Genomic DNA, 22,650 nt, shown 5'->3' with positions numbered 1-22,650 from the left:
ACTGCCTCACCAATCTTTTTTTTTTAACTCAGAAAAATTTTGCATTCTTACTTAGCTGAATCCCACTTGCTTGTGAAACTTTCTGAAATACAGATACTATTACGAAATTTTTAATTTTTACACTATACTTGTAACCTCTTTACAGTATTCCTTTTTATTGTAGACCTTGTTGAAATGTGCAGTATTCTCTCACTTTTCGTAAGTCTTGAATACTCAACTTTGAAAACCTCTGTAGGTACCTTAATTCATGTGCTTCCAATTGTTTACATATATGAACAATTGTTTTAAATGTTTGTTATTTACTGATTGTCATTTAAGAACTGACACTAGCACAGGATTTCTTTTATTCAGTATTGTGTGATAATGGTTTTTATGTAAGAAAACTATTTTCTGTGCTACACGGATGTTGTCTGTTTCCCTTTTTCTCACCTATATCAAATTGTTTCATAAGCATAACTTTACTACAGAAACAGGAAATATGCATGCTTGGATGTTTAATGCTGAGCTTCCAATAATTAAAATCAGCATTAAAGTCTCAGATCTCTGAGGGATTGGTATAGTGAATTGAATTACTAACTTTAAAAAAGGTATTTACGAGAGAGGATTTAAATATTTTGGCTTTATGTGCCTATATACTGAATGAACTGAAAAGATGCTATACTCTGTATTTAGTAGGTACTGATATCTTACCTCTAAGTTGGCAATTAAAAGTAATTTGTGATTACCACTTCCGCAGTTGGTTGCTTACCCTCTCATCTGGTTTAGATGTGAAAGGCCACACGCCTGTGAACTGCTAATTTTAAAGTAAAACAAGTAGTAGAATATAAAATAGATAAAAATAGTCTATTTTCACAAAACAATCTTTCATTAAATATATTGTGTTGCTTATTTTTTCCCTTTGCATGTGACGTGCATGAATGTGTTCAGATACCTGCAATGTGCATGTGCATGAACTCATGAACTGTGATGCTGGAGTTTCCATTCCAAATTGTTTTGTGCCTTGTATTATCCAGTAATACAACAGGAATTATTATATTACTGGGTTTTATTGATAAAGGAACTTAATTATGTCATTAATTTAAATTTCAGTATTTTCTCCTGCTATTTTGTGAGAATTGAGGGGTGCTCAAGGGTGAACAAATCTTGTTGCAGTGCACCAGTTTCTTTTTTCCTGGTATATTAACGTATTTTAAATGTGTGCATGAAACAATGCAAGTGATATTTCAGTGTGATACAGTGCAAAGTATTAAAATAGTGTGTATTTTTGTTCAGTTGCCAACCAGTCCTTGTGAGCACATGTCTAAGAATATGATGCTTGCATCATATTTCTGAAAATTAACTTTACCACAGGAAAAGGATGCTAAAAAGAGGACCTTCTTCAGTCACGCTTTTCCAAGAAAACTTTTTATTCTCCCTGAAAACTTGTAGCTGTTAGTGAAATTTTTAAATAACGTGTTCCAAAATATTATTTGCCCATCCGGTAATGTGGCTCCCRAACTGACCTGTAGGTGCTGCTGATGCTCTCCAATGGAGTGGATGATCACAGATTCTATAGGGGGACATTAAACCGTATCCTAAGGCACATTGACAATTAATCCATGGGAAAATAGACTGTTCTTTACTGTATTCTCTGTGATTTCTTCTCCTTAACTTTGCCTCTTTATTTAGTTGTGGGTTAAATTTTTTTTCTTTCTATGAATTTAGCCCTCCTCAGACTGAAGCTTCACCAGTGGCTTCCCCAGATCCACAGCGCCAGGAGTGGCTTGCCCGATACTTCACATTCTGAGGGATGATTTGTTCTTGTGGCACAGCGTGGTGTGGACTTTCTATAAGAGCATGACCTTAAGTAAACCCTGATGTGAACAAGCTTTCCTGTAATTTGTCAAACACTGTGAATGAGAAAGTATTTGTCTTTCTGATTTGAAAATGCACTGTATTTCACGTGATATTTGTTGGAATCACTTGACATGGTACTATATAATGTGCGTAATTATAACTATTATTTTTATTTAAAATGGAAGAATCTTTAAACTTTGTAATTACTACATAATAAATTTTGGTAGAACAAACATRATACTTTCCCCCTTTTTCCTATATGTGTTTTCTTTGATTTCAGGTAAGGCTTTTCCCCCAAAAGATAATGTAATTGCATGGTTGTTATAAATATGATTTAAATTGTAAAAGGAAAAGAAGCATATAATATATTTCTCTCTCCAATTAGGACAGGATATGTTTAATCCATCCCAATTCTACTGTTACTTTGTAGCACTTTAAAACTGACCTCTTTCTAACAATTTAAAGGAAGAATGTGAAGTAAATCAAGACTAGTATAGCTGCTAGCCTTCAGAGCTGAGTGATTTTGACAAGAGCTAACAAAAAGGAAAATGTTCATTGGGAGGTTTTGACTTCTTACCTACTGCTCATCAGCCTTTGCCCTCTAGTTATAACTTAACATTTTAACATTGAGTTTAACCAGAAGCTGTTCTCAAAAACTGTGTGTTTATTTTATGAATAGCAACAAAGAAATGCTTGGAAAATCTGAAATCCTGTGCTAGTATCTGCATAAATCAAGACTCTGGATTTTGATCTTACTGTCCTGCTTTGGATAAAATTCATTCCTGAAATGCAAAAACAAACAAAAAWACTTTATCCATTCATACACACTGTAAGACACAGATCTTTCATTAAAACTTATTTACAGTCTGCTGTCTATATTAAAGAAGTTTTTTTCTTCTTCTGAAACTAATCTACGAATTACATGCTTTTTTCAGCTAGTGAGCATGATTCTCCAGTCTACACCTTTTATGATGCCAGTGTTACTCCAGAAATTCAAGGCACCATATAGAAAAACAAAGCCTACTGTCTTTAATATTTTTATTTTTTCATTCAAAGATTACCACAAAGTAACACACTGGTAGTCTCAGGGAGAAAATTGTCTCTTTGTTTTATGAATGTATTTTTAAGCTGAATCTCTTCTCTTTTAAAAGCAGCAAAAATTGTTTGAGCTATTATTTGAATAAGGTTTTAGTTGGCATATACAAAGGTATTGAACTTTATTATTTCTTCTGAAGCCCTAACTATATCCATTTTCCCCATATGCACAGAGGTAAATACCCACATGAAAATACTTGCTAATTACAGTGAGTTTTATATGTAGTATATGTATAAATGAAAAATTTGTATGTTTTCATATAAACAATATAAAATATTCTAAATGAACATTTTAAAACTTATATCTTGTAATTCAGCTTAAACTTAAACTCCATTGAAAGCTGTATTCTGGTGATGCTGACATGGATTAAGGATGTATACAGCAGATTTTCTGTACTTGGTGGACTCAAATGTAGGTATATGCAACTTTTTAATTTTAGAAGAAAGCCATATTAGGCAAAATGACAGATTTCTTGGCTGTTACCCAAATAAAATACACTAGATCATTTTGTTACAATGTTCTGAAGTGAGTGTTGTGTATTTTTTTTCTTACGTGTTCTGGAAGTTGTTTATAAACRCTCAGCTTTTCTCCTCCTTCCTCTACTTACTTTATTTGTACATCTTTACATATGGAATTGATAGCTATAAACAGCAATAATATTTGCATTCAGTTTCCCTGTTCATATATTTTTACAGACTTCAATAAGAGGTGTACACCRTAGTTGTTACTAGTAGGCATTGGTCTTATGGAAAAGAGCAGGAACTCGGGAAACACTGTGCTCCAAGCCCATTGAAGTCAGCAGCCATTGCAGCAGCCAGTCAGTCTTACAAAATGGAACAAAAACAAAGAGCAACTGAATACACTAGCAAAAACTTGAGTATCTAAAAAATGGCATTGAGAACTCTGTAAAATATATTCCTAAAAAATGTAACTGATATAATCATTTTGGATTAATACAGGAATTTGCATTATTCCACAATATCATTATGTTCCTGTTTTTTGCAGTATCTGATGCTTTAGAAAAAGCTAAAAGTGTGCATAGCCATGAGTCCAATTCTGCAAAGTCTTAATTCACAAATGTTGTCTTTTGATGTTTCATTATATAAAACTTCTAGTAGTTTAATAGACAGCTCTGAGTAAGCAGATACCAAATTAATGTAAAATCACCTGTGTTGTTCACAGGGGTAGGAGAAACTTTTGGCCTTCAGAAGCTGTGCTTTTGTAGTCTGACACATTTAAAGTCTGTTAACTACTGACTATCAGTACTTAGAATCAAAGAATCAGTAAGGTTGGAAGGGACCTCTGGAGATCATCTAGTCCAACCTCCCTGCTCAGCAGGGTCACCTAAAGCATGTTAGACAGGGTTGCATCCAGGCGGGCCTTGAAGATCTCCAGAGAAGGAGACTCCACAACCTCTCTGGGCAACCTGTGCCAGGGCTCTGTCACTCTCACAGGGAAGAAATTCCCCCTCACGCTCAGGCGGAACTGCCTGTGCTTCAATTTCTGCCCATTGCCTCTGGTCCTGTCACACGGGACAACTGAAAAGAGTTTGTCCCCGTCCCCTCGACACCCTCCCTTCAGGTACTTGTACACTTTGATAAGATCCCCCCTCAGCCTTCTCTTCCCCATGCTCAACAGGCCCAGCTCTCGCAGCCATTCCTCATAGGGGAGGTGCTCCAGCCCTCTGATCATCTTTGTAGCCCTACGCTGGACTCTCCAGCAGCTCCATGTCTCTCTTGTCGTGGGGAGCCCAGACCTGGACACAGGACTCGAGATGAGGCCTCAGGCAGGGCTGAGTAGAGGAGCAGCATCACCTCCCTTGACCTGCTGGCAACACTCTTCCCAATGCACCCCAGGATACCATTGGCCTTCTTGGCCACAAGGGCACATTGCTGGCTCATGGTCAACTTGTCATCCACCAGCACTCCCAGATCTTTCTTTGCAGAGCTGCTCTCCAGAAGGTCAGCCCCCAGCTTGTACTGGTGCCCAGGGTTATTTCTCCCTAGATGCAGGACTCTGCACTTGCCCCTGTTGAACCTCAGGAGGTTCCTCTCCGCCCAGCTCTCCAGCCTGTCCAGGTCTCTCTGAATGGCAGCACAGCCCTCAGGTGTGTCAGCCACTCCTCCCAGCTTGGCATCATCAGCAAACTTGCTGAGGAGGCACGCTGTCCCCTCATCCAGGTCATTGCTGAAGAAGTTGAACAGGATGGGACCCAGTCCTGAGCCCTGGGGGACGCCACTAGCCACAGGCCTCCAACCAGACTCCACGCCACTGATGACGACCCTCTGAGCTCTGCCTTTCAGCCAGTTCTCAATCCACCTCACTGTCCACTYGTCTAACCCACACTTCCTGAGCTTCTCTAGGAGGATGTTCTGGGAGACAGTGTCCAAAGCCTTGCTGAAGTCAAGGTACACAACGTCCACTGCTCTGCCCTCATCTACCCAGCCAGTCACTCCATCAGAGAAGGCGCTCAGATTGGTTAAGAAAACTATTTTCTTCCTACCCTTTACAATTTTTTTCACAAAGAAATTAACAATAAACACAAAAGAATTTATGTTAATCATTACTATACACCTCTATTGAAGAAAGAAGCAACAAGCTATAACCGATGAAATGCAAAATAGTAAGGAATCCTATGCTTAATCAGAATATCGTTATAATAATCTTAAAGAATGGTCCTGTCTTTCAATCTGTACTGCTTGATTTACTTTTGTGGTAGGAGTTTGAGGCCAGTGAATTTTCCAGATAAGTAGAAAACTTTTCTAGCTCACTCCACCTTATATGATCTCATAGCTCAAGGAGGAACTATAGCACGAGAGCCATATTGCTTTGTTTTGCAGCAGGACTTGTATGCAGAAAATATACTTGAAAAAAGGCCCAAAGCTAACTGAAAACCAAGCTAGAATCAGTGCCAGCACAGAAATGGCATTATCAGATTGACTCCATCCTAACACAGCTTTCCAGCTACTTCAGTGTATGTATATATATATATCTTTATTTACACACACACACACACACACACACACACACACTATTTAGCTGAGAATTCAAGGAAAGTATTACTCGTATGAGCAGTACTGCCAATAAATTACATGGGTCAACATTATGTAATTAAAAAAAATAATTTAGTCTAAACTTTAATTTGAATTATTCTATTTTATTTCTTCTATAGTCTCATGATGTCATTGTAGACCAAATAAATAGACTATTTAGACTATTTTTCACTAATCTAATTTAGGTAGTTCTGCATTTAATATAATAATCAAAAATTAAATGTCTTAAACTTGTAATAATCTTTGGTCACTTTAAACAGTAAGAAAATCTACGTATTGTAACATTGGAGAATATAGAACAATTAGTCTTTTTTTTAAGACTAAGATATACCAATCTTATCTTTCTAAGTGCTTTATATAATGCTGCAAAATCTTTTTTTTTTCTTTAAAGTATAGTAATAGTTTTTGTCACTCATGGTGTAGTCTTTGGAACTGCACGTTGCTGCCTTTTAAGACTGAAAACTTTCCACGAGGGACTACTTTCGATGAGCTGCACTTGAAAATCAAAAGCAGCATGCTTTAGAAAAAAGCTTCTGTTCCTAGAACTGGAAATGGAGGGATTCTGAGCTATAGAACATGTTGCAGCACTTGTCCTTCTGCCCTGGCAGTGGAAATATTTGGCATCTAGCTGTCTTTTTTTTCCCCTAAGTTGTTAACAAATATATTATTCCAATAACATAACTGGAAAATCCCAATATTAACTTCTGAATAACCATCATTTCTTTTTTTCCAGTTTTAATCTTACTTGAAGATCTCTTTAACCATTGGATATGAGCAATTCCTTTTGAATATCAGGAGAATTTACTTATAATAAGAGATAGAAGCCAGACTTGTTCAGGTCAGTGTGGCCCTTCTCTTGTTGGAAGGCTTATTTTAAAATTTGCATGCATCTTGTTACATGATCCTAGTGCTATCCCAAGGTAAATATCACCGATTCTGYACTGAGACAATTAGATCTCAAATTTTGCTTTTCTACTGTAATTTACTTTCCTTGGAAGGAAGCTGACTGAGCCACCTAGCTTAGAAAAATATGTTCTTTAGCCACCTCTGCAGTCAACAGGAAGAGGCAGCTTCCAGGGTGAATCAGCCCACTTMTCTCTCTTGATTGGATAAAGACTGCAGAGCAACAACAACTAATTTAAATGCCTTGGAAGCCTAAATTTAGACTGCAGGAACCCCAGCCTGTCATTTTATTTATCTGTTTATCTTTTTTACTAATGTCTGCCAAAATGTAGCAACTTGGTAAAAAAAGCAAAGTGTTTTTCCTTACAAGAAACATTTTTTTCCTGGTATGTTCAACATAGTTCAATACAGTATCGCTAATACTTTCCCTAGTCAAATGTTAAACTTTTTTTTTTTTTTTTTTTTTTAACTAGAAGGAAGATAAATCTGGTTTCTGGTATTGTTCTTTAGATACTCTTGGTAGTTCGGCATTGTATCCATTCTATTTATCTATATACTCGCCAGCAAAACCTTTAAATGGAAATAAGGCTTAATTTCTGTATGTGTACATGTGTAACTACATTGAGGAATCAGTTTGCAATTCCAAAGCTAACTCATTTTGCAGTGTATTTTGATCATGCAAACATACATCCATTTCTTTGGATACTTTACAGTAATTGAAAGTAATAATTACATAGCTGCATGTATTTGTGCATAAAACTGCATCATTTGAAAATCAGATATCTGATAGCACCTACCCATCCTCAGGATTACATTCTTAATGCTGTATCCCTGAATCGCCCTTCAGGTATTGACTTGCCTAACCTCATGCTGAAGATGAAATTTTMTTTGTTAGTGTATTTTCTTTTGCTGGGTGTTCTTGAAAGTTTCTTGACATAAATTAGTGTTCTTATCCTTAAGTGCATGCAGTCTTTTCTTCAGCAGCTCTGATCATCCCCATGCTTTGGGGCAGAAAATGGGAATGGCATTTGCCCAGTCACAAACGTTATGTTCAGGATATGCCTGAGCTGATTTCAGCCCATCTGCAGCAGGTCAGCTCATTACTGTAATGGCCAAATCTCTGTGCTCCTGAGGCAGGACAAGGCACCCACACTGAAAGGCAGAAAGTTATCTATCTTGCATATTCCTTATGACTCCTCAACTACAAACTTACAAGGTGCAGGGAGATGGTTTGATTCACTGAAGTTTGCAAAAGGTCTTCTACTTAGATTTTACTAATCCTGTGTCAAAGTTTCCACAGATTAGCTGGAAGACCCAAACGGGATTTACCTCCACCAACGCCTCTAATGCCCAATTGCTGTATCTTTTCAAACAGTTGGGATGAGACTGATAACTAGATTTGCAGATAAAAAAGAACTGTGTTAGGTCAGGCTACTATGGGCCATTTAAATATTTTGCCTCTCATGATCATATATGATCACTTGGCAGTTTTGCGCAGTGGATTCTCAGATGCTGCAAGGACTGGGATGTTAATTTCTTCCATCATTCCTGTGTATTTTTTGTGGTGCCTAATAACTACAGCTTCTAATCCATAAGGAACTGAAAAGTATTTTGTAGTCTGTAACAGAAGGAATGTTAGTTAAAAAGGAGTTGTAAAACACCTGCTGTAATTATGTCTATTGGACTAGACCGTGGCTAATTTCATTTGCAATAGGTTTCTTCACGATCCTGTGTTCTCATGTTCTCATAACCTCAGTTCTGCTTATGTAGTTGTTGAAACATGTCATTTCCCTAGCTCGGCCAGCTGATGCACAGATCGTTTCACCCCAAAATAATCAAAGAGGCTATACTGAAAACACAGATGAAAGCCACTTGGAACCAGGGTCATTAGTTGAGGTTTATAGATACCTACTTATTTAATAGAATAAAGATGTATACCAACTGATTTCAGCTATTTCAGCAAATTCAGTGTTTAGTATAAACCTGTACATTGTGTGGGTTTTTTGTTCTTTTTTTGTCAGAAAGTACCGAGAATGCAGTCCTAAGTGATTAAAACCAAAGAATAYGTATTTGACATAATAGATACAGTCTGTAGTAAAAATAGATGTTGATGCCTGAAAAGACCTGGAGCAGAGACACGGAAAAACAGAATGAACAAACAAAACAAAGGCAGAAGTGAACTCTCCTGCAGCTACAAGGAGGAGGAGAGCAGACAATAGAGGAGAGAGAAGAATGTCGTAAGGATAAGAGGTGAGACTGAAAGGACAAAGGAGGAAAATGAATAGAACAAAGCAGGTACACATAAGGGTCTGGAAACAGGGTTCACCTGTCCAGCACACAGCAGTTGAGGTAAGGGGGAAATCTACAGGCTTTGCACATGGTAAGTTAATTAGCTGAAAAGTCAGCTGCAAGGGCAGGAATCTTGCATTGGCCTTCTAGCTGCCATGAAGGAGCCAAGCAGAAATAGACCTTCCTTCTTTAACCTGACTGTTTAACTCAGTATCTCTTAAAAACAAAACTTGTTACTTGTGTGGCTTAGCCTTGAGCTCTTGAACTGCACAACTGGGTTAATATTAGCATTTTAAAACATACCCAATTAGTTGATGCAAACTTTGTGGACTATACAAATTGCACTGTAAGTTCCTAGGTTAACGGTGAGATCTATGTAGGCAAACTCCTGATCCCTTCTGGAGTCCCATACAGTCTCAAAGATGAGTTTATGTAGTGCCTGTCACTAAGGCAACTCAGTTATTTWCAGTGTTAAGGATGGTCTAGAAGCCTATTCACAATGAATCGCAGGCTGAACACAATCAGAAGTATCTGCTGCCAGAAATATTGATAGCAGTGTTGCTAGGGAACAAGCAAAAGCTAAGCCTAAGAAAATAAAAGCATAATTCCGTAACGGTTGCCAGAATCTGGCCTCATTATAATAGTGAGTACTCTTAGAAATAATCAGGTCTTCCAAGTTCAACCTGACAGACTAAGAGAAAAGTTCGGAGAGCCACTAAGTCTTTGTATTTCCTACCATCAGCTATCACGGCCGAGCACAACACAAAAAGAATCGTCACACTTTACGATGTATTACACGCAGTCTCAGTTGCAGCTGGCAGTCAAAATGAAACTAAACCAGAGGCTTAAGCCCAAGTGTCACCGTTAAATAAACACTCAAATGTATTCCTCCTGTTAAATCTGTACCTTTACCTCATCTGTGGGACCCAACAGCTCTTCTCAGCAGTCGCACATCTGTGCTGGCACTGTCCCCCAGCTGCACGTTGGAATGGGACGYGTACCACTCCTACCACTGCATCACGGACAGTGCTTGCACCCTCACACATTTCCAGGTTGAGAACACAAACCATACTCTGTAAAACTGAAAAGCAGAGGAGTTTTAAAGATTTATGTTTTTCTTCACAAACATAAAAGACAGATAACCTAAAAATAGTAATATTGGCTTATGCAAGAGAGCCATTTAGAGTGTAAAGTACACATGAACACACAAAAGCATTCTGAATCAAGTACAACAGAGCTTTTCAGGCTAGTAACTGCTATCACTGTATTCATCCACCTATTTATTACTTTTTTTTGCCCTATTTTGCACTAAGGTTTCAAAAGGGACTGCCCTCATGGATTTTCAAGTGGGCAAGATGCACTTTTCTAGCACACCTGAAATGTGRATTTTTTGTTATTGAGTAGTATTTAAGGATAAGATTCTTTAGATCCACCACTTTATTTTATAAACCGATTTGGGTGGATTTTTGCTTTTTGTTTCAGGTACTCAACCTGAGATTATGGTCATGGTTCTTCCAAGGAACTGTTCCAGTTGGAACAGCACAGCATTTTTTCATTACTCAACTAAGCATGTAACTGTTACTAGKTTTTTTTATTATTATTAATATTGCATAATAATAAAATGATAAATATTTCAGATTTTTATTGTATGAACAACTACCTAATTGCCACCTCCATGCATTACTAGCTATTTCTGCTGTAATCAGCTCTTCYAGTTGCCTGCTGGTGAATCATTCTTCCTCCTGTTGCTTTAGGGGTCTAGGCTAGAAAAAGCAAAATTTGAGGACTCAGAGAAAAACACCTCCAGGAAATCACAGAAATAGCTGTTTTCCTGTGTGGCAGAGCTGTTAACTGTGCTGATTTAAAAGATTTGTAAAAATATCTATATCTCACCATTAGAAAAAAAGCAACCTGGTTTTGGCACCTTGCAAGACAGCATCATAAACTGAGTAAAGTTCAGATTGAAAGCCCATCCAGGTTAGTCTCACACTCCACTCAGAATCTTTACCAGAAACAGTTTTGAATGTTTACAATGATTGCTTTGTATACTGTGTTGCAGATCTCAGCAGCACTTTTGTAGCCATATCCATTCAACCAGCTAGAATGAGACCGTTTTATAAACCAAGATATCTTTGTGCCTCCAGGGTTAAGGGTTAGAATATTTCCTTTTTATAGGCTCCTGAAGCAGGCTTAGACTTTTATTGTAAAACAGCATTTCCTTCCGATTAGGATTTAGGCAACGCTTACAAATACTCTAAAGAAGTCTGTAATTTCAAACCATGCAGGACAGATACTTGAAGGTCTGTTCACTGATTTACCATACATGAGTCGTATATACAGGAGTCTTATATACAGGAATCTTCTTCTGACAGCTTGTCAAGTAGCAATTCAGATAAAAACACATRGACAAATTCTGGAAAAAGGAGTAAGTAACTAAAAGTAACTGGAATTCCACCAAGCAACTTTTGTCCAAATACTGCAAGAATATTCCCTTTTCCACCAATCAGACTTTCCTGGTGTAACCTCATGGGTAACAGATATTCAATTCAGTCAACAGAAGTGAAGTAAGCTCTGTACCGTTCATATTTATTAAAATCATTGTATTATTGCAATGTGTGAAAAAAACAAGTGAGATAATAATCAAACTAATTATATTAGTATAATTAAGGTAGGTAAATTATTTTATATATTCAGGCCATATACRATAACTGGAAAATAAAGGATCTAAAGGACCTTATTTTGTTTGAAATGTGTTGACTTCCCTCTCCCTAAGTGATAGTGAATTGAAATTTTGTACATTTCTTCTGATATTTTTTTAATAGAATTATTCACACAGTTCTGATACTTGGCAATAATATAGCACCCTTTTCAGTTAAAACCTTATATGGGCAGTAATTTTTGCTTCAATCACACATTAGTAACTTATCATTTGTATGAACCAGCAGTGGGAGGCCCTGATAGTAAGGAGTTCAATAAAGAAATTGAAGATCCTTCAAACACTTTGAAGTTCAGGGGGACTGGATAATTCACTATGGTATCATAAGACTTGAAAGTATGCATGGAAACAGTACATGAATGCATTATTACATGTACTGAAATGATACATGYATAATTCAGAAGAGAGAGAACTTACTGCATTGAAAGCAATAGGAGTAGAATTCATATGCAAGAGCATAGCATTTTTACATAGCAAAAAAGCCCACACGTGCTGGAAAGTGGCTACCGAGGTAGGAAAGAGGCTCAGTCGCAGTTGGTCAGGCAGTAAGTTGCACACACCTCACACCTGGAACTAAATTTTAAAACAGAAATAACAATTTAAAAGATAACATGCTTTAAATAGTTAAAATGTGTCACTGGGATGTAACATATGCAGGGATAAAACGACATATAGATATTAAGTAATTCAAAATAATACACTGTACATGTTGGACGAAGGTGAAAGCTTTAGTGCCTCTGCCAAATCCTGCTTTCAGGCTATATTAAAAGTAAATTAATAATAATAATAAAACCCCCTCAGACTTGTTGATATGGCCAGTCTTTGATATTGCCGACGGGGCAAGAGGAACTGGCTGCTTTGTCAGACAGCCCTGGCGGGGCCAAGCTCGGGCTCCACGCGCGGGTGAGCGCCCCCGTGGGGGAGCGGCAGCGGGCAGAGCACCGCGGCGCCTCCCCTCGCCTTGCGGGCTGCCCGCTCCTCCTCTCCGCCTCGCAGCTCTCCCAAGCGCGCCCGGAGGAGCTGGGAGCGGAGCCCCTTCCCCGGGGCGAAAGGCACCCAGGAAAAACGACAATCTGCAACACCTAATAAATAAATAAATGAATAAATAAATCAAGAGAACTCCCCCCCCCCCCGCCGCCCGTCGCTGCGCCCCTTGCCCGAGGGCACGGGGCAAAGAGCGGCGCGTCCTGCGGCGGCCGCGCGGGGCCAGCGCCGACCGCCAGCCCCGGGGTCCCCCCTTCCTCTTCCCCCTCGCCACCGGCGGCTCCTCGGCGGCGCCCGGCAGGTACCGAGCCCGGCGGGGCGGGGCGCAGCCTCTCCCGGCCCTGGCCCGGCCCCGGCGTGAGGCGGGGCCGCGCCGCCTTCAAAACTTGCCGCGAGCCGGGCCGGGCCGGGCCGGGGCCCACCGCCGCCCGCCGCCCCTGAGCGGACGAGCCCCCCCGCTCCGCCGCTTTTGGCGTCAGCTCGGAGTAACCGCCCTCCGCCGCCCCCCGGAAGCGGCAGCTCCCCGTCTGCCGCCGCGGGGCTGCTCCGGCGGGCGGGGCGGCGATGACGGCCTGCCGGGGGGCGGTGACGGAGGGATGACTGACAGCCCACAGGCCGAGCGACCGACGGGAGCGAGGCGGTGAGTGGCTGCCCGCCGGGCCGGGGGCGGGGCGCGGGCGCGGGCGCGGGCGGTGAGTGGCTGCCCGCCGGGCCGGGGGCGGGGCGGCGGTTGGCGGGAGCCCGCGTGGAGCGGCGAGCGGCGGGGCGGGGCGGGGCGGGGCGGGGCGATCGCTGCTGCCGCCTTCCCGCTTCTCTCTGCGAAACTCAAAGCGCGGCGCGAGGGGGCCGCTGCTGAGGCCTGCGGCGGGTCGCGCACCGCCCCGTCCCGGGGTTCGCTGGCTGAGTGACACACGCGTGCGAGTGAAAATAAATCTCCCGAATCACGTGTAAAATTGTTAAAAACAAAACGACACAACAACCCTTGATTCCTTTATCCTGCGCTGCGCGCGCTGGGCTCAGCATGGCGCTCGGTGCRGACCGGGTGGCGCTCATCGGGCAGGTGTTCGAGTCCTACGTTTTGGAGCACCACAAGGACGACATCCTGCACATCCTGAAGGAAGGCGACGACGAGGCGCATTACCCGGTCGTCGTCGACGCCTTGACCCTGTTTGAGACCAACATGGAGGTCGGGGAGTATTTCAACGCCTTTCCCGGCGAGGTGCTCCCCGTCTTCGACGGGGCGCTGCGCCGGGCCGCCGTGACGGCCCTGCAGGCCGCTCCGGAGGCGCCTCGGCTCAGCGTGAAGCCGAACCTGCACGCCAGGATTTCGGGTGAGTCGCCTGGGGGGCTGCCGGCGCCCTGCTGATGCAACRCGTCCTGCGCTTGCCGTGTGGAAACCAACAGAGTTTCGCTGATGTTTATCAAATAGAGAAGGACAGAGGAAAAAAAATAATAAGCATTAGAAGTGCATTCAGAAGACCAATATGGGGAGAAACAAGTCACGGCTGTCTCTTACGGTGCGTGTTCCCCAGGGCTGGGGTTCGTCGCTGCGTCAGGACGTAAGCCAAAGCCTTTCTAGGGCTCCTCAAATCAGCGTCAGTCTCAGATTAGCCCTCCTGCAAGGCAGAAGGTCTGACGAAAGAGTAGTTTGTGGAAATAACTGGTTTAGCAGAAGACGCGTAATTCCTAGCTTTTCTGGTTGATTGAACTCCTAATGGCAGGAAGTGAGTTGCCATATTTGTTGGCTCCAGCCATCTCTGAGGACAGCCAAAGTCTAAATTTTGAGGTACTTGTCTTATAACACTTTTCTCTAAAATGGTTGAAACTTAATTAAGCTACTTGTTACAAAATTGGAATGAACTGATGGAAGGAATGATCATTAATAGAGAGTTTTGTCCTTTTTTCACTAATTTGATAATTCTCTTAGTATAGACTTTTTTTGGGTGGCCTCTGAGGTGTGGGCGTGTGTAGAGGTTCAGAGGACCCCCTTGGTTAAAACATCTGTTTTGCCTGCCGTGGGGAGCTGGGTTAGGTGGTGATGTAGTTCCTTCCAGGTGTTGGTGATTGTAACTATTTGAAGATGTCTAGCTTGCAAAGCCAAGAATTAGCGACCTGTGTTTTCCTTCCGCAGCTTGTGTTTGAGTGGTTTATGATCATGTAGACTTTTAGTAGTTTGAACTTGGATTAGCCACAGTTGTTAAATATGCCTGTGTTTCACCCCAGTAAATTACAGTAGGAATATTTTCATTAAAATAGCACATCAGAAATATAATTACCTTGTGACTCTCATATTGCCATTGTGTCAGGTCTTTTAGGGAAGAAGAAAAAAAAGAGATTTTTGCCTAAGTGGTATATGCAGCTTATGTGCAACTGCAGACTAAAATATAAAAGGATTACCACAAACAAAATGTTGTACAAAATTTTGAAATGTAGTACATCTCYCTGTACCTGTAAAAATAGGAGTGAATTAAAACTTTTTTCCACAGTATTCTGAAATTCATGCTTCAGCATGAGAATAGGGTTATTTTTACTGAAAAGCTATTGTTCTTTTATAAGCTACCAGAAAGTATTAGAAAGAGTAAAGCAGTGGGCAGATGTTTGCTGCGTGAGTAACTGCATCTGTTTAGGACATTCCTGCTCCTGTTATCAGCCCACTGCCAGTGCTGACTGTTCCTCCCACAGTGATGTTTTGTCTGAATGTTTCTTCATCAACTTCAGGCAAAATTAGCCAGGTCTGATGAAACAGTTTTACTAAGTGATAAAAGCAAATCTGACTGATCATTGACAGCAGAAATTGGTAAAGCAGTCTCACAAATTACTCCATCAGTAGAACTGGAGGGAAGATGGCAAAGAGCAAAGGGTGATCATCCTCGTGTGGTCCAGCTCAGTCAGAAGAGCATCTCTCCATGTAATTTGTTTTATATTCAGTACTGCAGTAAGTCTGCTACTGAGGAAACAAAAACAATGAGTTAAATGATGTGAAGACTTTTTCCATCCAATTTTCCCATGAAACTGTCACTTTTTAAGGGGATGCTGAGTTCTGATTAACTCTGGGAGCCTGGTTTTGGAGTGCCCCTTCCCGTTTCTTCATCGAATGGGAAACTGAGAGAAGGAAATGGTGACCTCTTGTCGGTGGGAGTGGCAGAGACATATATGGGATGGCTTCAAGGGGGTCTGTGTGTCAGGCTTTGGCTGAAGTGAGGATGAGTGATTTGGTTTATGCTAGGTATAAGAAAGCGATCTCAGTACCCTGATAGGATGTGGATCTCCTGATACGGAAAGGATATCTAGGAATACAAAGAAGGAATGAGAGAAGATTATGCAGTGATTAATAATGGATGATTACCCCTGCTTCATAGAAGAAATTAAAAGATAAAGTTCTTTTCGTGAATTTTAGTATTATAGAAACTTGACTGCGTAACTTAGCCTTTCACTACAAATCCACTGAAAGCTTTTTGCTTGCTTACTATTAGCCTGAGCACCACAGTGTCACTGAGATCTTGGTAGCCAGGCTACCTGTGTAATTCAGTTTTACACGTTATTGCTAACACACTAAAACTCATTCAAAGAGGCACATACTCAAGTAAAGAGTTTGTCAAACAGTCCAATATGATGAGAATGGAGACTCTCTTTTTCCTGGTCCAGACTCTGTCTCTTTGATATACACAGAGATAATAATATCATGTATCCTGCCAACAGTGTTGCAGCTCTCTCTAGTGTGAGATGTTTTGCAARTGTCATTGAGGCACATCAAATACTGAGTTGGGAAAAAAAGAAGCTAAAACAGTTGGAAAATAATTAATTCTTTTTCTTTTTCTCCCCCCCCCTTTTTTTGGCCTAAACTGATGAAAACCAGAAACTTGTAGGAAAATAAGAATTTTCAACAGCTTTGATAAAATATGTAAATAGTTTTGTTGTAGTAAACCAGAAAAAATAGTTTGTAAGCTGTTGTACATAATAGCTTTTTTCCTTTTAAATTATTTGTTTCTTTAATATTTCAGCCTTTTACCTTCTTAAAATAGCTCAATATTTAAAAACAAATATTTCTTTAAACAAAAACAGTAGATTAAACACTTTTTAAAAAGTATCAACACAGAATGTTTTAGCATGTCTGAAACAAAAAACATAACTTTGAAAATATTGAAATAAATTTGTGATGTCTTTTTTTTTTTAATCAGCCAAAGCTACTAAGCAGATTTGACCTAAATGCACAAATAGTTTTGGTTCCCTTAGAAACATCATTTTCCAGCAGATTTATTATTTGCCTCTTCATTTCCTAGCTCTATTTCAGAAGTATAACTGTAAGAAAATATTGTAAGAGAAGGTAATTTCTTTTTAAGTTGATAATTATTAACTATACAGTTTTATCTAGCTTACATAATAACATCTGAAGAGGCAATTATTTTGATGTTATCCTCAGCTGTGTATTGCAAAGTCCATTTATTTTTATAAAGGTTTTGTAGACTGTTGAGTTGGATTAATCTTCCTAAGGGTTTCAACCAGRATGGTGCTAAGTGACAGCCGTACAGATGAATGCAGGAGCAGGAACAGTACACCACAGAATTGCCTGTTGGGGTGGAATTAAAGCAGAAGAAGTACCATGAAAATGTTCTGTCACTCTTGATTTGAACTGAATTTGCTTTGGTTGTGTTCATAACCCTTTTATATTCCTTTTCTGTCATCTTCCTTGTGATTGAGGTTTATTGATATGGAATGTGGATTTAAGGTCAAATGCTCATGAACTATGAATTTTGAATTTGCTTAGACCTCAGCATTCACACAAGATTGTGAATAATGCTTATTTAACCAAGGAAGCAACACTGAGTCACAACTAAGYAGCATAAGTAAAATTTTGTAATTCATATAAAACCAGTTGTAGAATAAATGATATTAAATGATTAAATTGAAATTCACAAAGAGATCTGAGAATATCAGGATCTATTTCCATGAATGGAAGAAGCAAAATACTTCACACTGTTCATGACTACTCAGCCTTTGGCAAGAGTAAGAGAGTAAAATGGCTGTATTTTCTGTTGTCGATCACCTTATGATGTTTTTCAGCATCTGAGGCCAGTGAATCAGATTTATGACACAACAGATGAATTGTTGAATCGTATTTATAAAACAGTAATAATAACAGTTACTGCTAATATATAGCTGACATGTTTTCTAGCCTTACTGCTTCACTGCACTGTAAGTATGTTTTATGTGCATGGTTTTATGTGCTGTACTTATTTTCAATCAACAGGTTTGCCTGTTTGCCCAGAGCTGACCCGAGAGCACATTCCTAAAACCAGAGATGTGGGTCACTTTTTATCTGTTACTGGAACTGTCATACGCACCAGTTTGGTGAAAGTCTTGGAGTTTGAACGGAGTTATATCTGCAATAAGTGCAAGCACGTGTTTGTGGTTAAGGCTGACTTTGAACAGTACTATGCTTTCTGTCGTCCAACAGCCTGTCTTAATGAAGAGGGCTGCAACTCAACTAAGTTCACTTGCCTCTCAGGAACGTCTTCTTCTCCTACCAGCTGCAGAGACTATCAAGAAATCAAAATTCAGGAACAGGTAAAAAGATAAGCAGAGAAAGGGGAGGGTAGAGAGATATAAATGTCTCAAATAAATTAAAAAAAAAAGAAAGAAAAAAGAAAAAACCTCTAAAGGAGGCATTTGGGGGGATAATTTCCTGCTGGAATAAGGTTTTTAACTCCACTAATGTTAATGAAATTAGGAGGATATAAATTAAGAGGACAGTGGTGCCAATCTACATCTTAATGCTATGAAAACAAAAATTTATGAAATTAGAGATGAAGCATTTTGAAGTTCAAAGTAGCAAAAAAAGTAATGGAATAAAGCTATTTCTAGGAGATAGGCCCTGTGTTGCACACTTGTGTTATGATTATTTCTGGTGTATGGTTTATATTAAGACTTTTAACTGTGACACAAAAATCTTTATGATGGGACAGATTTTCAGCAGGATGGGCCTATTAAACACAATAATGAAATGAATTTCACCTGTATTTCCTATTTAGTGCTGTCAGTAACTGTATATTCACTGGCAATACTGACAGTGAGGCGAGCTGCCTGCGGCTGTTCAGATAATACACAAGGATAAAATAACCTTTCTAGAAAGTAGAGAGCGAATGAAGCTAGATTTCTAGTATGTATGATGCTGTGCCACAAAATGAAAAGGTACTTCCGATTGTTATTCTTTGTGCAGTGTATGTTTTAACACTTGCAAGCTTTTTCGTACAAGTGAAAAGATTTCTAGATGGAAATAGACTGTGACAAGTTTACATAGGCTTTGCCCTGGAGAAAAGAAAAAGAATTGCAACAGTAACTGGCACACTTGTCAATATACATTCTTCTTGTTGTGTGTGGTTTGTTTTCTTCTATTGTTGATTTAATCCATGACACCTAGGTGTAAACTTGTTTCCCAACTTGTCAAATTGTGGTTAAATACCAGAATAACATATAATAGTTTTTCAGTATATACTTCAATGAAGAGTTTTCTAACCTATGGATATGCTTCAGTACCCAAAGTCAGCTTTGCTTATTGAAGAAGTGTTTGAAGAATATCTCAAATATATTCACAAATAAGTTCTGCTCTTTCAAACGTCTTCAGTGAGCTTTCTCCTGCAAGATATTGAAATCATACAGCGTCTCTGAGGCTTGAGCACCTCCAGCTAACTTAATGCYCAATTCCATTTCCATTGTTATTGACCTTAAAGTTCACTCATGAAGTTCATGGTAGCAGTGGCATGTTTACTGACATGTGCACATCTAAGTTTTGTGAGAAAAGGCAAGAATTGACCTCAGGAAAGGAATGTAAATCCTTCAAAGAGCATCTCTAAATGGCATTTAAAAAGTGCTGTTCTTAAGTGCTTTTCCTTTCCATCTCCCAGGTTCAAAGGCTGTCTGTTGGAAGCATCCCTCGCTGCATGGTGGTTGTTCTGGAAGATGACTTAGTGGATAGTTGCAAGTCTGGTGAGGATACAGCATATATTGCATGTATTTGTACCATAAACGTTTCTGGTTTTCCATTTGAGATGATTGTTTGCCAAGTAGAGTGTCAGCGCTGAGGGCTTGTCTAATGAGATATGTTCATCTGCCACGTTGGTTTTTCAGCTTGGAAGTTAGCTACTGTAGAAGCTACTGTAGAAAATATCATACATACATGTTACGTCTTGAGCGTTTGACAGATCAGTTTCAATAAGTAATGTGCTGTGGCACACAGAAAGCGTGCTAAGAGTTGTTAGTGTCAGAATCCCAAGCCTTTTGAGGAAATTAGTTCACCTGGAAGGGACTGAGGCTGAGAGTCTGATGTCCTTCTATAGGTTCAGAAAGCAATGTAACTTTACCTCTTGTCTAAGGAGTGCTGCAGATGGAAAAAGATACTTGGCTTTCAACAAGGAAGCTCACTGGTGGGAGGATGTATGAAGAATGGACTGAAAATTTGCAGAATGGGATTATTATATTTCCCTAAAGTTATGGCACATCCCCACAAGAAACTCAGTGTTCATTGCCGATTGCACTGTCTCAGAACAGTGCTGTGGCCAGAATGTTTGTAAGTGATACTGGAATTACCAGAAATCATACTGTGTAAGTTTTGTCTAAATTTTTTTGGTTAGTAAATCTAATAGAAAGAAGAACTTCTACAGTTTAATGAGAATTTCCCTTTCCTAAAGGAGGAAACAAGCATAGGAACACCTCTAAGAATTCACCTACCTTAATCAGAAGTGAAAATGCATGGTAACCTTCTACTCCAGACATAAGCAATCCAAATAATGTTTGTTTTAGACTTCCAATAACTGCAGAAGGCTGCTTCTTGTGTTTTTCTTTTTTTTTCTTTTAACCTTATTAACTGTATATAACTGTTATAACAAGATCTAAGCTGCACTGTTACTCATTACAGCTAGCTGACACAACTACATACCTTAAGGCAGATACTATTTTACCAATTTTTCTTGTTACCCCCAGGAGATGACATCACAGTGTATGGAGTAGTAATGCAGAGATGGAAACCTTTCCACGAGGATGCACGCTGTGACTTGGAGCTTGTTTTGAAAGCCAACTATGTTAAAGTAAACAATGAGCAGCTAGCAGGGGTTATGATCGATGAAGAAGTCCGCAAGGAATTTGAAGATTTCTGGGAAAAGCATAAGGATGATCCCTTAGCAGGTTAGTAGTTACAGATTTTGAAGTGGGACTCATGCTCAGATGTAGATGAAATCAGGAGTGAAAATACTGCAACTGACCACATTTTTTTTTCTCTGTTATCCTGTCCCACCACCTGATAAAGTGATATATTTTTCCCAGYAGAAAAATACTAAATTGTTAGTTAAAAGTTACCGAAGAAACAGTACCAAGCATGCTGCCTTGATCTTTCTTCTTTTGAGCTTTCTATTTGAATGTCTTGTGGAACATTTATTAATAAGAAATGAGAAATAATATAAGTATCAGGGGAAAAAAGAGAAAGTGTTTTATAATCAAGAAAAAGCATACCACTTAGAAGAAATTGTGTGGATAATTGTTGACTCTGAGGCTATAGATCTGACTCTTTGTCTTTACATCCAAAATCAAGATCTGAATCTTTGCCACGGCGCTTAGTGTGTCTCTCTTTAACCTGACGCTTAGATGCATAGTTCCACGGTTTACGTGTTAGAGAGCCTCATATCAGGTATGGGGAGAATCTGCCAATTCACAGGAACCTCCAGAACAGCCAGAGTGTTTAACAGGCTGACTCCTAAACTTACTATGCTCTACAGTGAACCAGATAAGAGATGCCAAGGGTTGTATCTGGAACTCTGTTCCTCTCTAGCATCTGAATGCCTCCTTCTGAGCTGCAGGAAAACTCAATGGACTGTCTTGGATAATGACTTATGTCATTGAACTGTCTAATGCCAATACTGTCTGTCTTTTCAAAACTCTGAAAAGAGTTTAGTTTTTCATCTTAAAATRCCAACAGGGAGGAAAAGCAGGTGGAAAAGTTGCCCATATTAGTACAAAAGTTAGGCTACTGGTATAAGAAGTTGGAGATCTTCGAAAGCAAAGCTATTCTTCGGGCCTGCAATTCCTAGAAAGCAGTTTAACTACTAGCCTACTGCTGTTGGGATTGAGAACATTTCCCACTACCYTTGTTAGAACTGTTCAGAAAGTAATTCAGGATCCATTTTCAAGGTCTCAATTAATCCTTTGTTCTCAGGACAACTTTTAAAAGCCTGGAGTGAACAGTGTGGTTTYATGCAATATTACCCATTCAGAACAAATAAATGGATGTGAAGTGGCTGCAAGAGAATTGGGGTTGMAATTGGAAGAACTTTGACTACCTGCCCCGTCCCTTCCACACTGTTTTCTTTGAATTAAAACCCCTCAGGTGAGGGCAGAGATCAAACTTGACCTTGTACCTCGTGTCACAAGATTACCATTGCAGCTCTCCGAGAGAGAGAGCTTAGTCAATTAGACAAGTGACATTTTTTTTCTAAATAAGAAATGAGAAGAGGCAGAACTGCTGAGCAGCTCAGCTCAGAGGCAACTGTGTAGTTAAATCTTGGGTTATGCAGCAGCTGATCAAGGTTTTGAAAATTTCAGTTTTGGACAAAGAAGTGTTAATTCCCTCAAAAGACCTACACAAGAGACATATATACCTTAAGTCATCTATTAGCGCTCTACATATTTTACCAGAGCTATCTTAAGGTTTTCATGTGCTTGCATTCAAATTTAAAATATTATGTTAAGAACTCAAAATTGGTTGCTCTGTTTTATGCCCTAGCATT

General features: G+C 39.7%; 2 protein-coding genes and 1 long non-coding RNA gene across 4 annotated transcripts in view; 2 read left to right on the top strand and 1 right to left on the bottom strand.

Annotated features, from left to right (window-relative positions):
* Nucleotides 1-2,618, top strand: part of FAM184A (family with sequence similarity 184 member A) — an 88,701-nt gene extending 86,083 nt beyond the window's left edge. For both annotated transcript variants that reach the window (XM_085318595.1, XM_085318588.1), the window contains one exon: nucleotides 1,705-2,618. In XM_085318595.1, coding sequence (XP_085174721.1) covers nucleotides 1,705-1,786 — 82 coding nt within the window. In that variant the 3' untranslated portion in view covers nucleotides 1,787-2,618. The remainder of the gene's footprint in view (nucleotides 1-1,704) is intronic.
* Nucleotides 2,619-2,860: 242 nt separating this feature from the next.
* Nucleotides 2,861-13,309, bottom strand: LOC146600752 (uncharacterized). Its single transcript, XR_014897500.1, has 5 exons — nucleotides 13,149-13,309; nucleotides 12,311-12,466; nucleotides 11,496-11,590; nucleotides 10,090-10,258; nucleotides 2,861-3,755 (listed from the first exon to the last, which is right to left on the bottom strand). It is a non-coding gene; the product is annotated as an uncharacterized LOC146600752 (long non-coding RNA).
* A 136-nt stretch (nucleotides 13,310-13,445) lies between these two features.
* The window catches only part of MCM9 (minichromosome maintenance 9 homologous recombination repair factor), a 47,093-nt gene continuing 37,888 nt past the window's right edge, over nucleotides 13,446-22,650 (top strand). The window contains exons 1-5 of the mRNA XM_085318553.1: nucleotides 13,446-13,517; nucleotides 13,898-14,208; nucleotides 18,126-18,442; nucleotides 19,780-19,861; nucleotides 20,855-21,055. Coding sequence (XP_085174679.1) covers nucleotides 13,474-13,517; nucleotides 13,898-14,208; nucleotides 18,126-18,442; nucleotides 19,780-19,861; nucleotides 20,855-21,055 — 955 coding nt within the window. The 5' untranslated portion in view covers nucleotides 13,446-13,473. The remainder of the gene's footprint in view (nucleotides 13,518-13,897; nucleotides 14,209-18,125; nucleotides 18,443-19,779; nucleotides 19,862-20,854; nucleotides 21,056-22,650) is intronic.

Source organism: Rhea americana, unplaced genomic scaffold, assembly GCF_003343005.1.
Source record: "Rhea americana isolate MKP2758 unplaced genomic scaffold, rheAme1 scaffold_117, whole genome shotgun sequence".
In the NCBI taxonomy this organism is placed as follows: Eukaryota; Metazoa; Chordata; class Aves; order Rheiformes; family Rheidae; genus Rhea; species Rhea americana.
The sequence above is the reverse complement of the archived record's forward strand: the minus strand, read 5'-3'. Positions and strand labels throughout refer to the sequence as shown.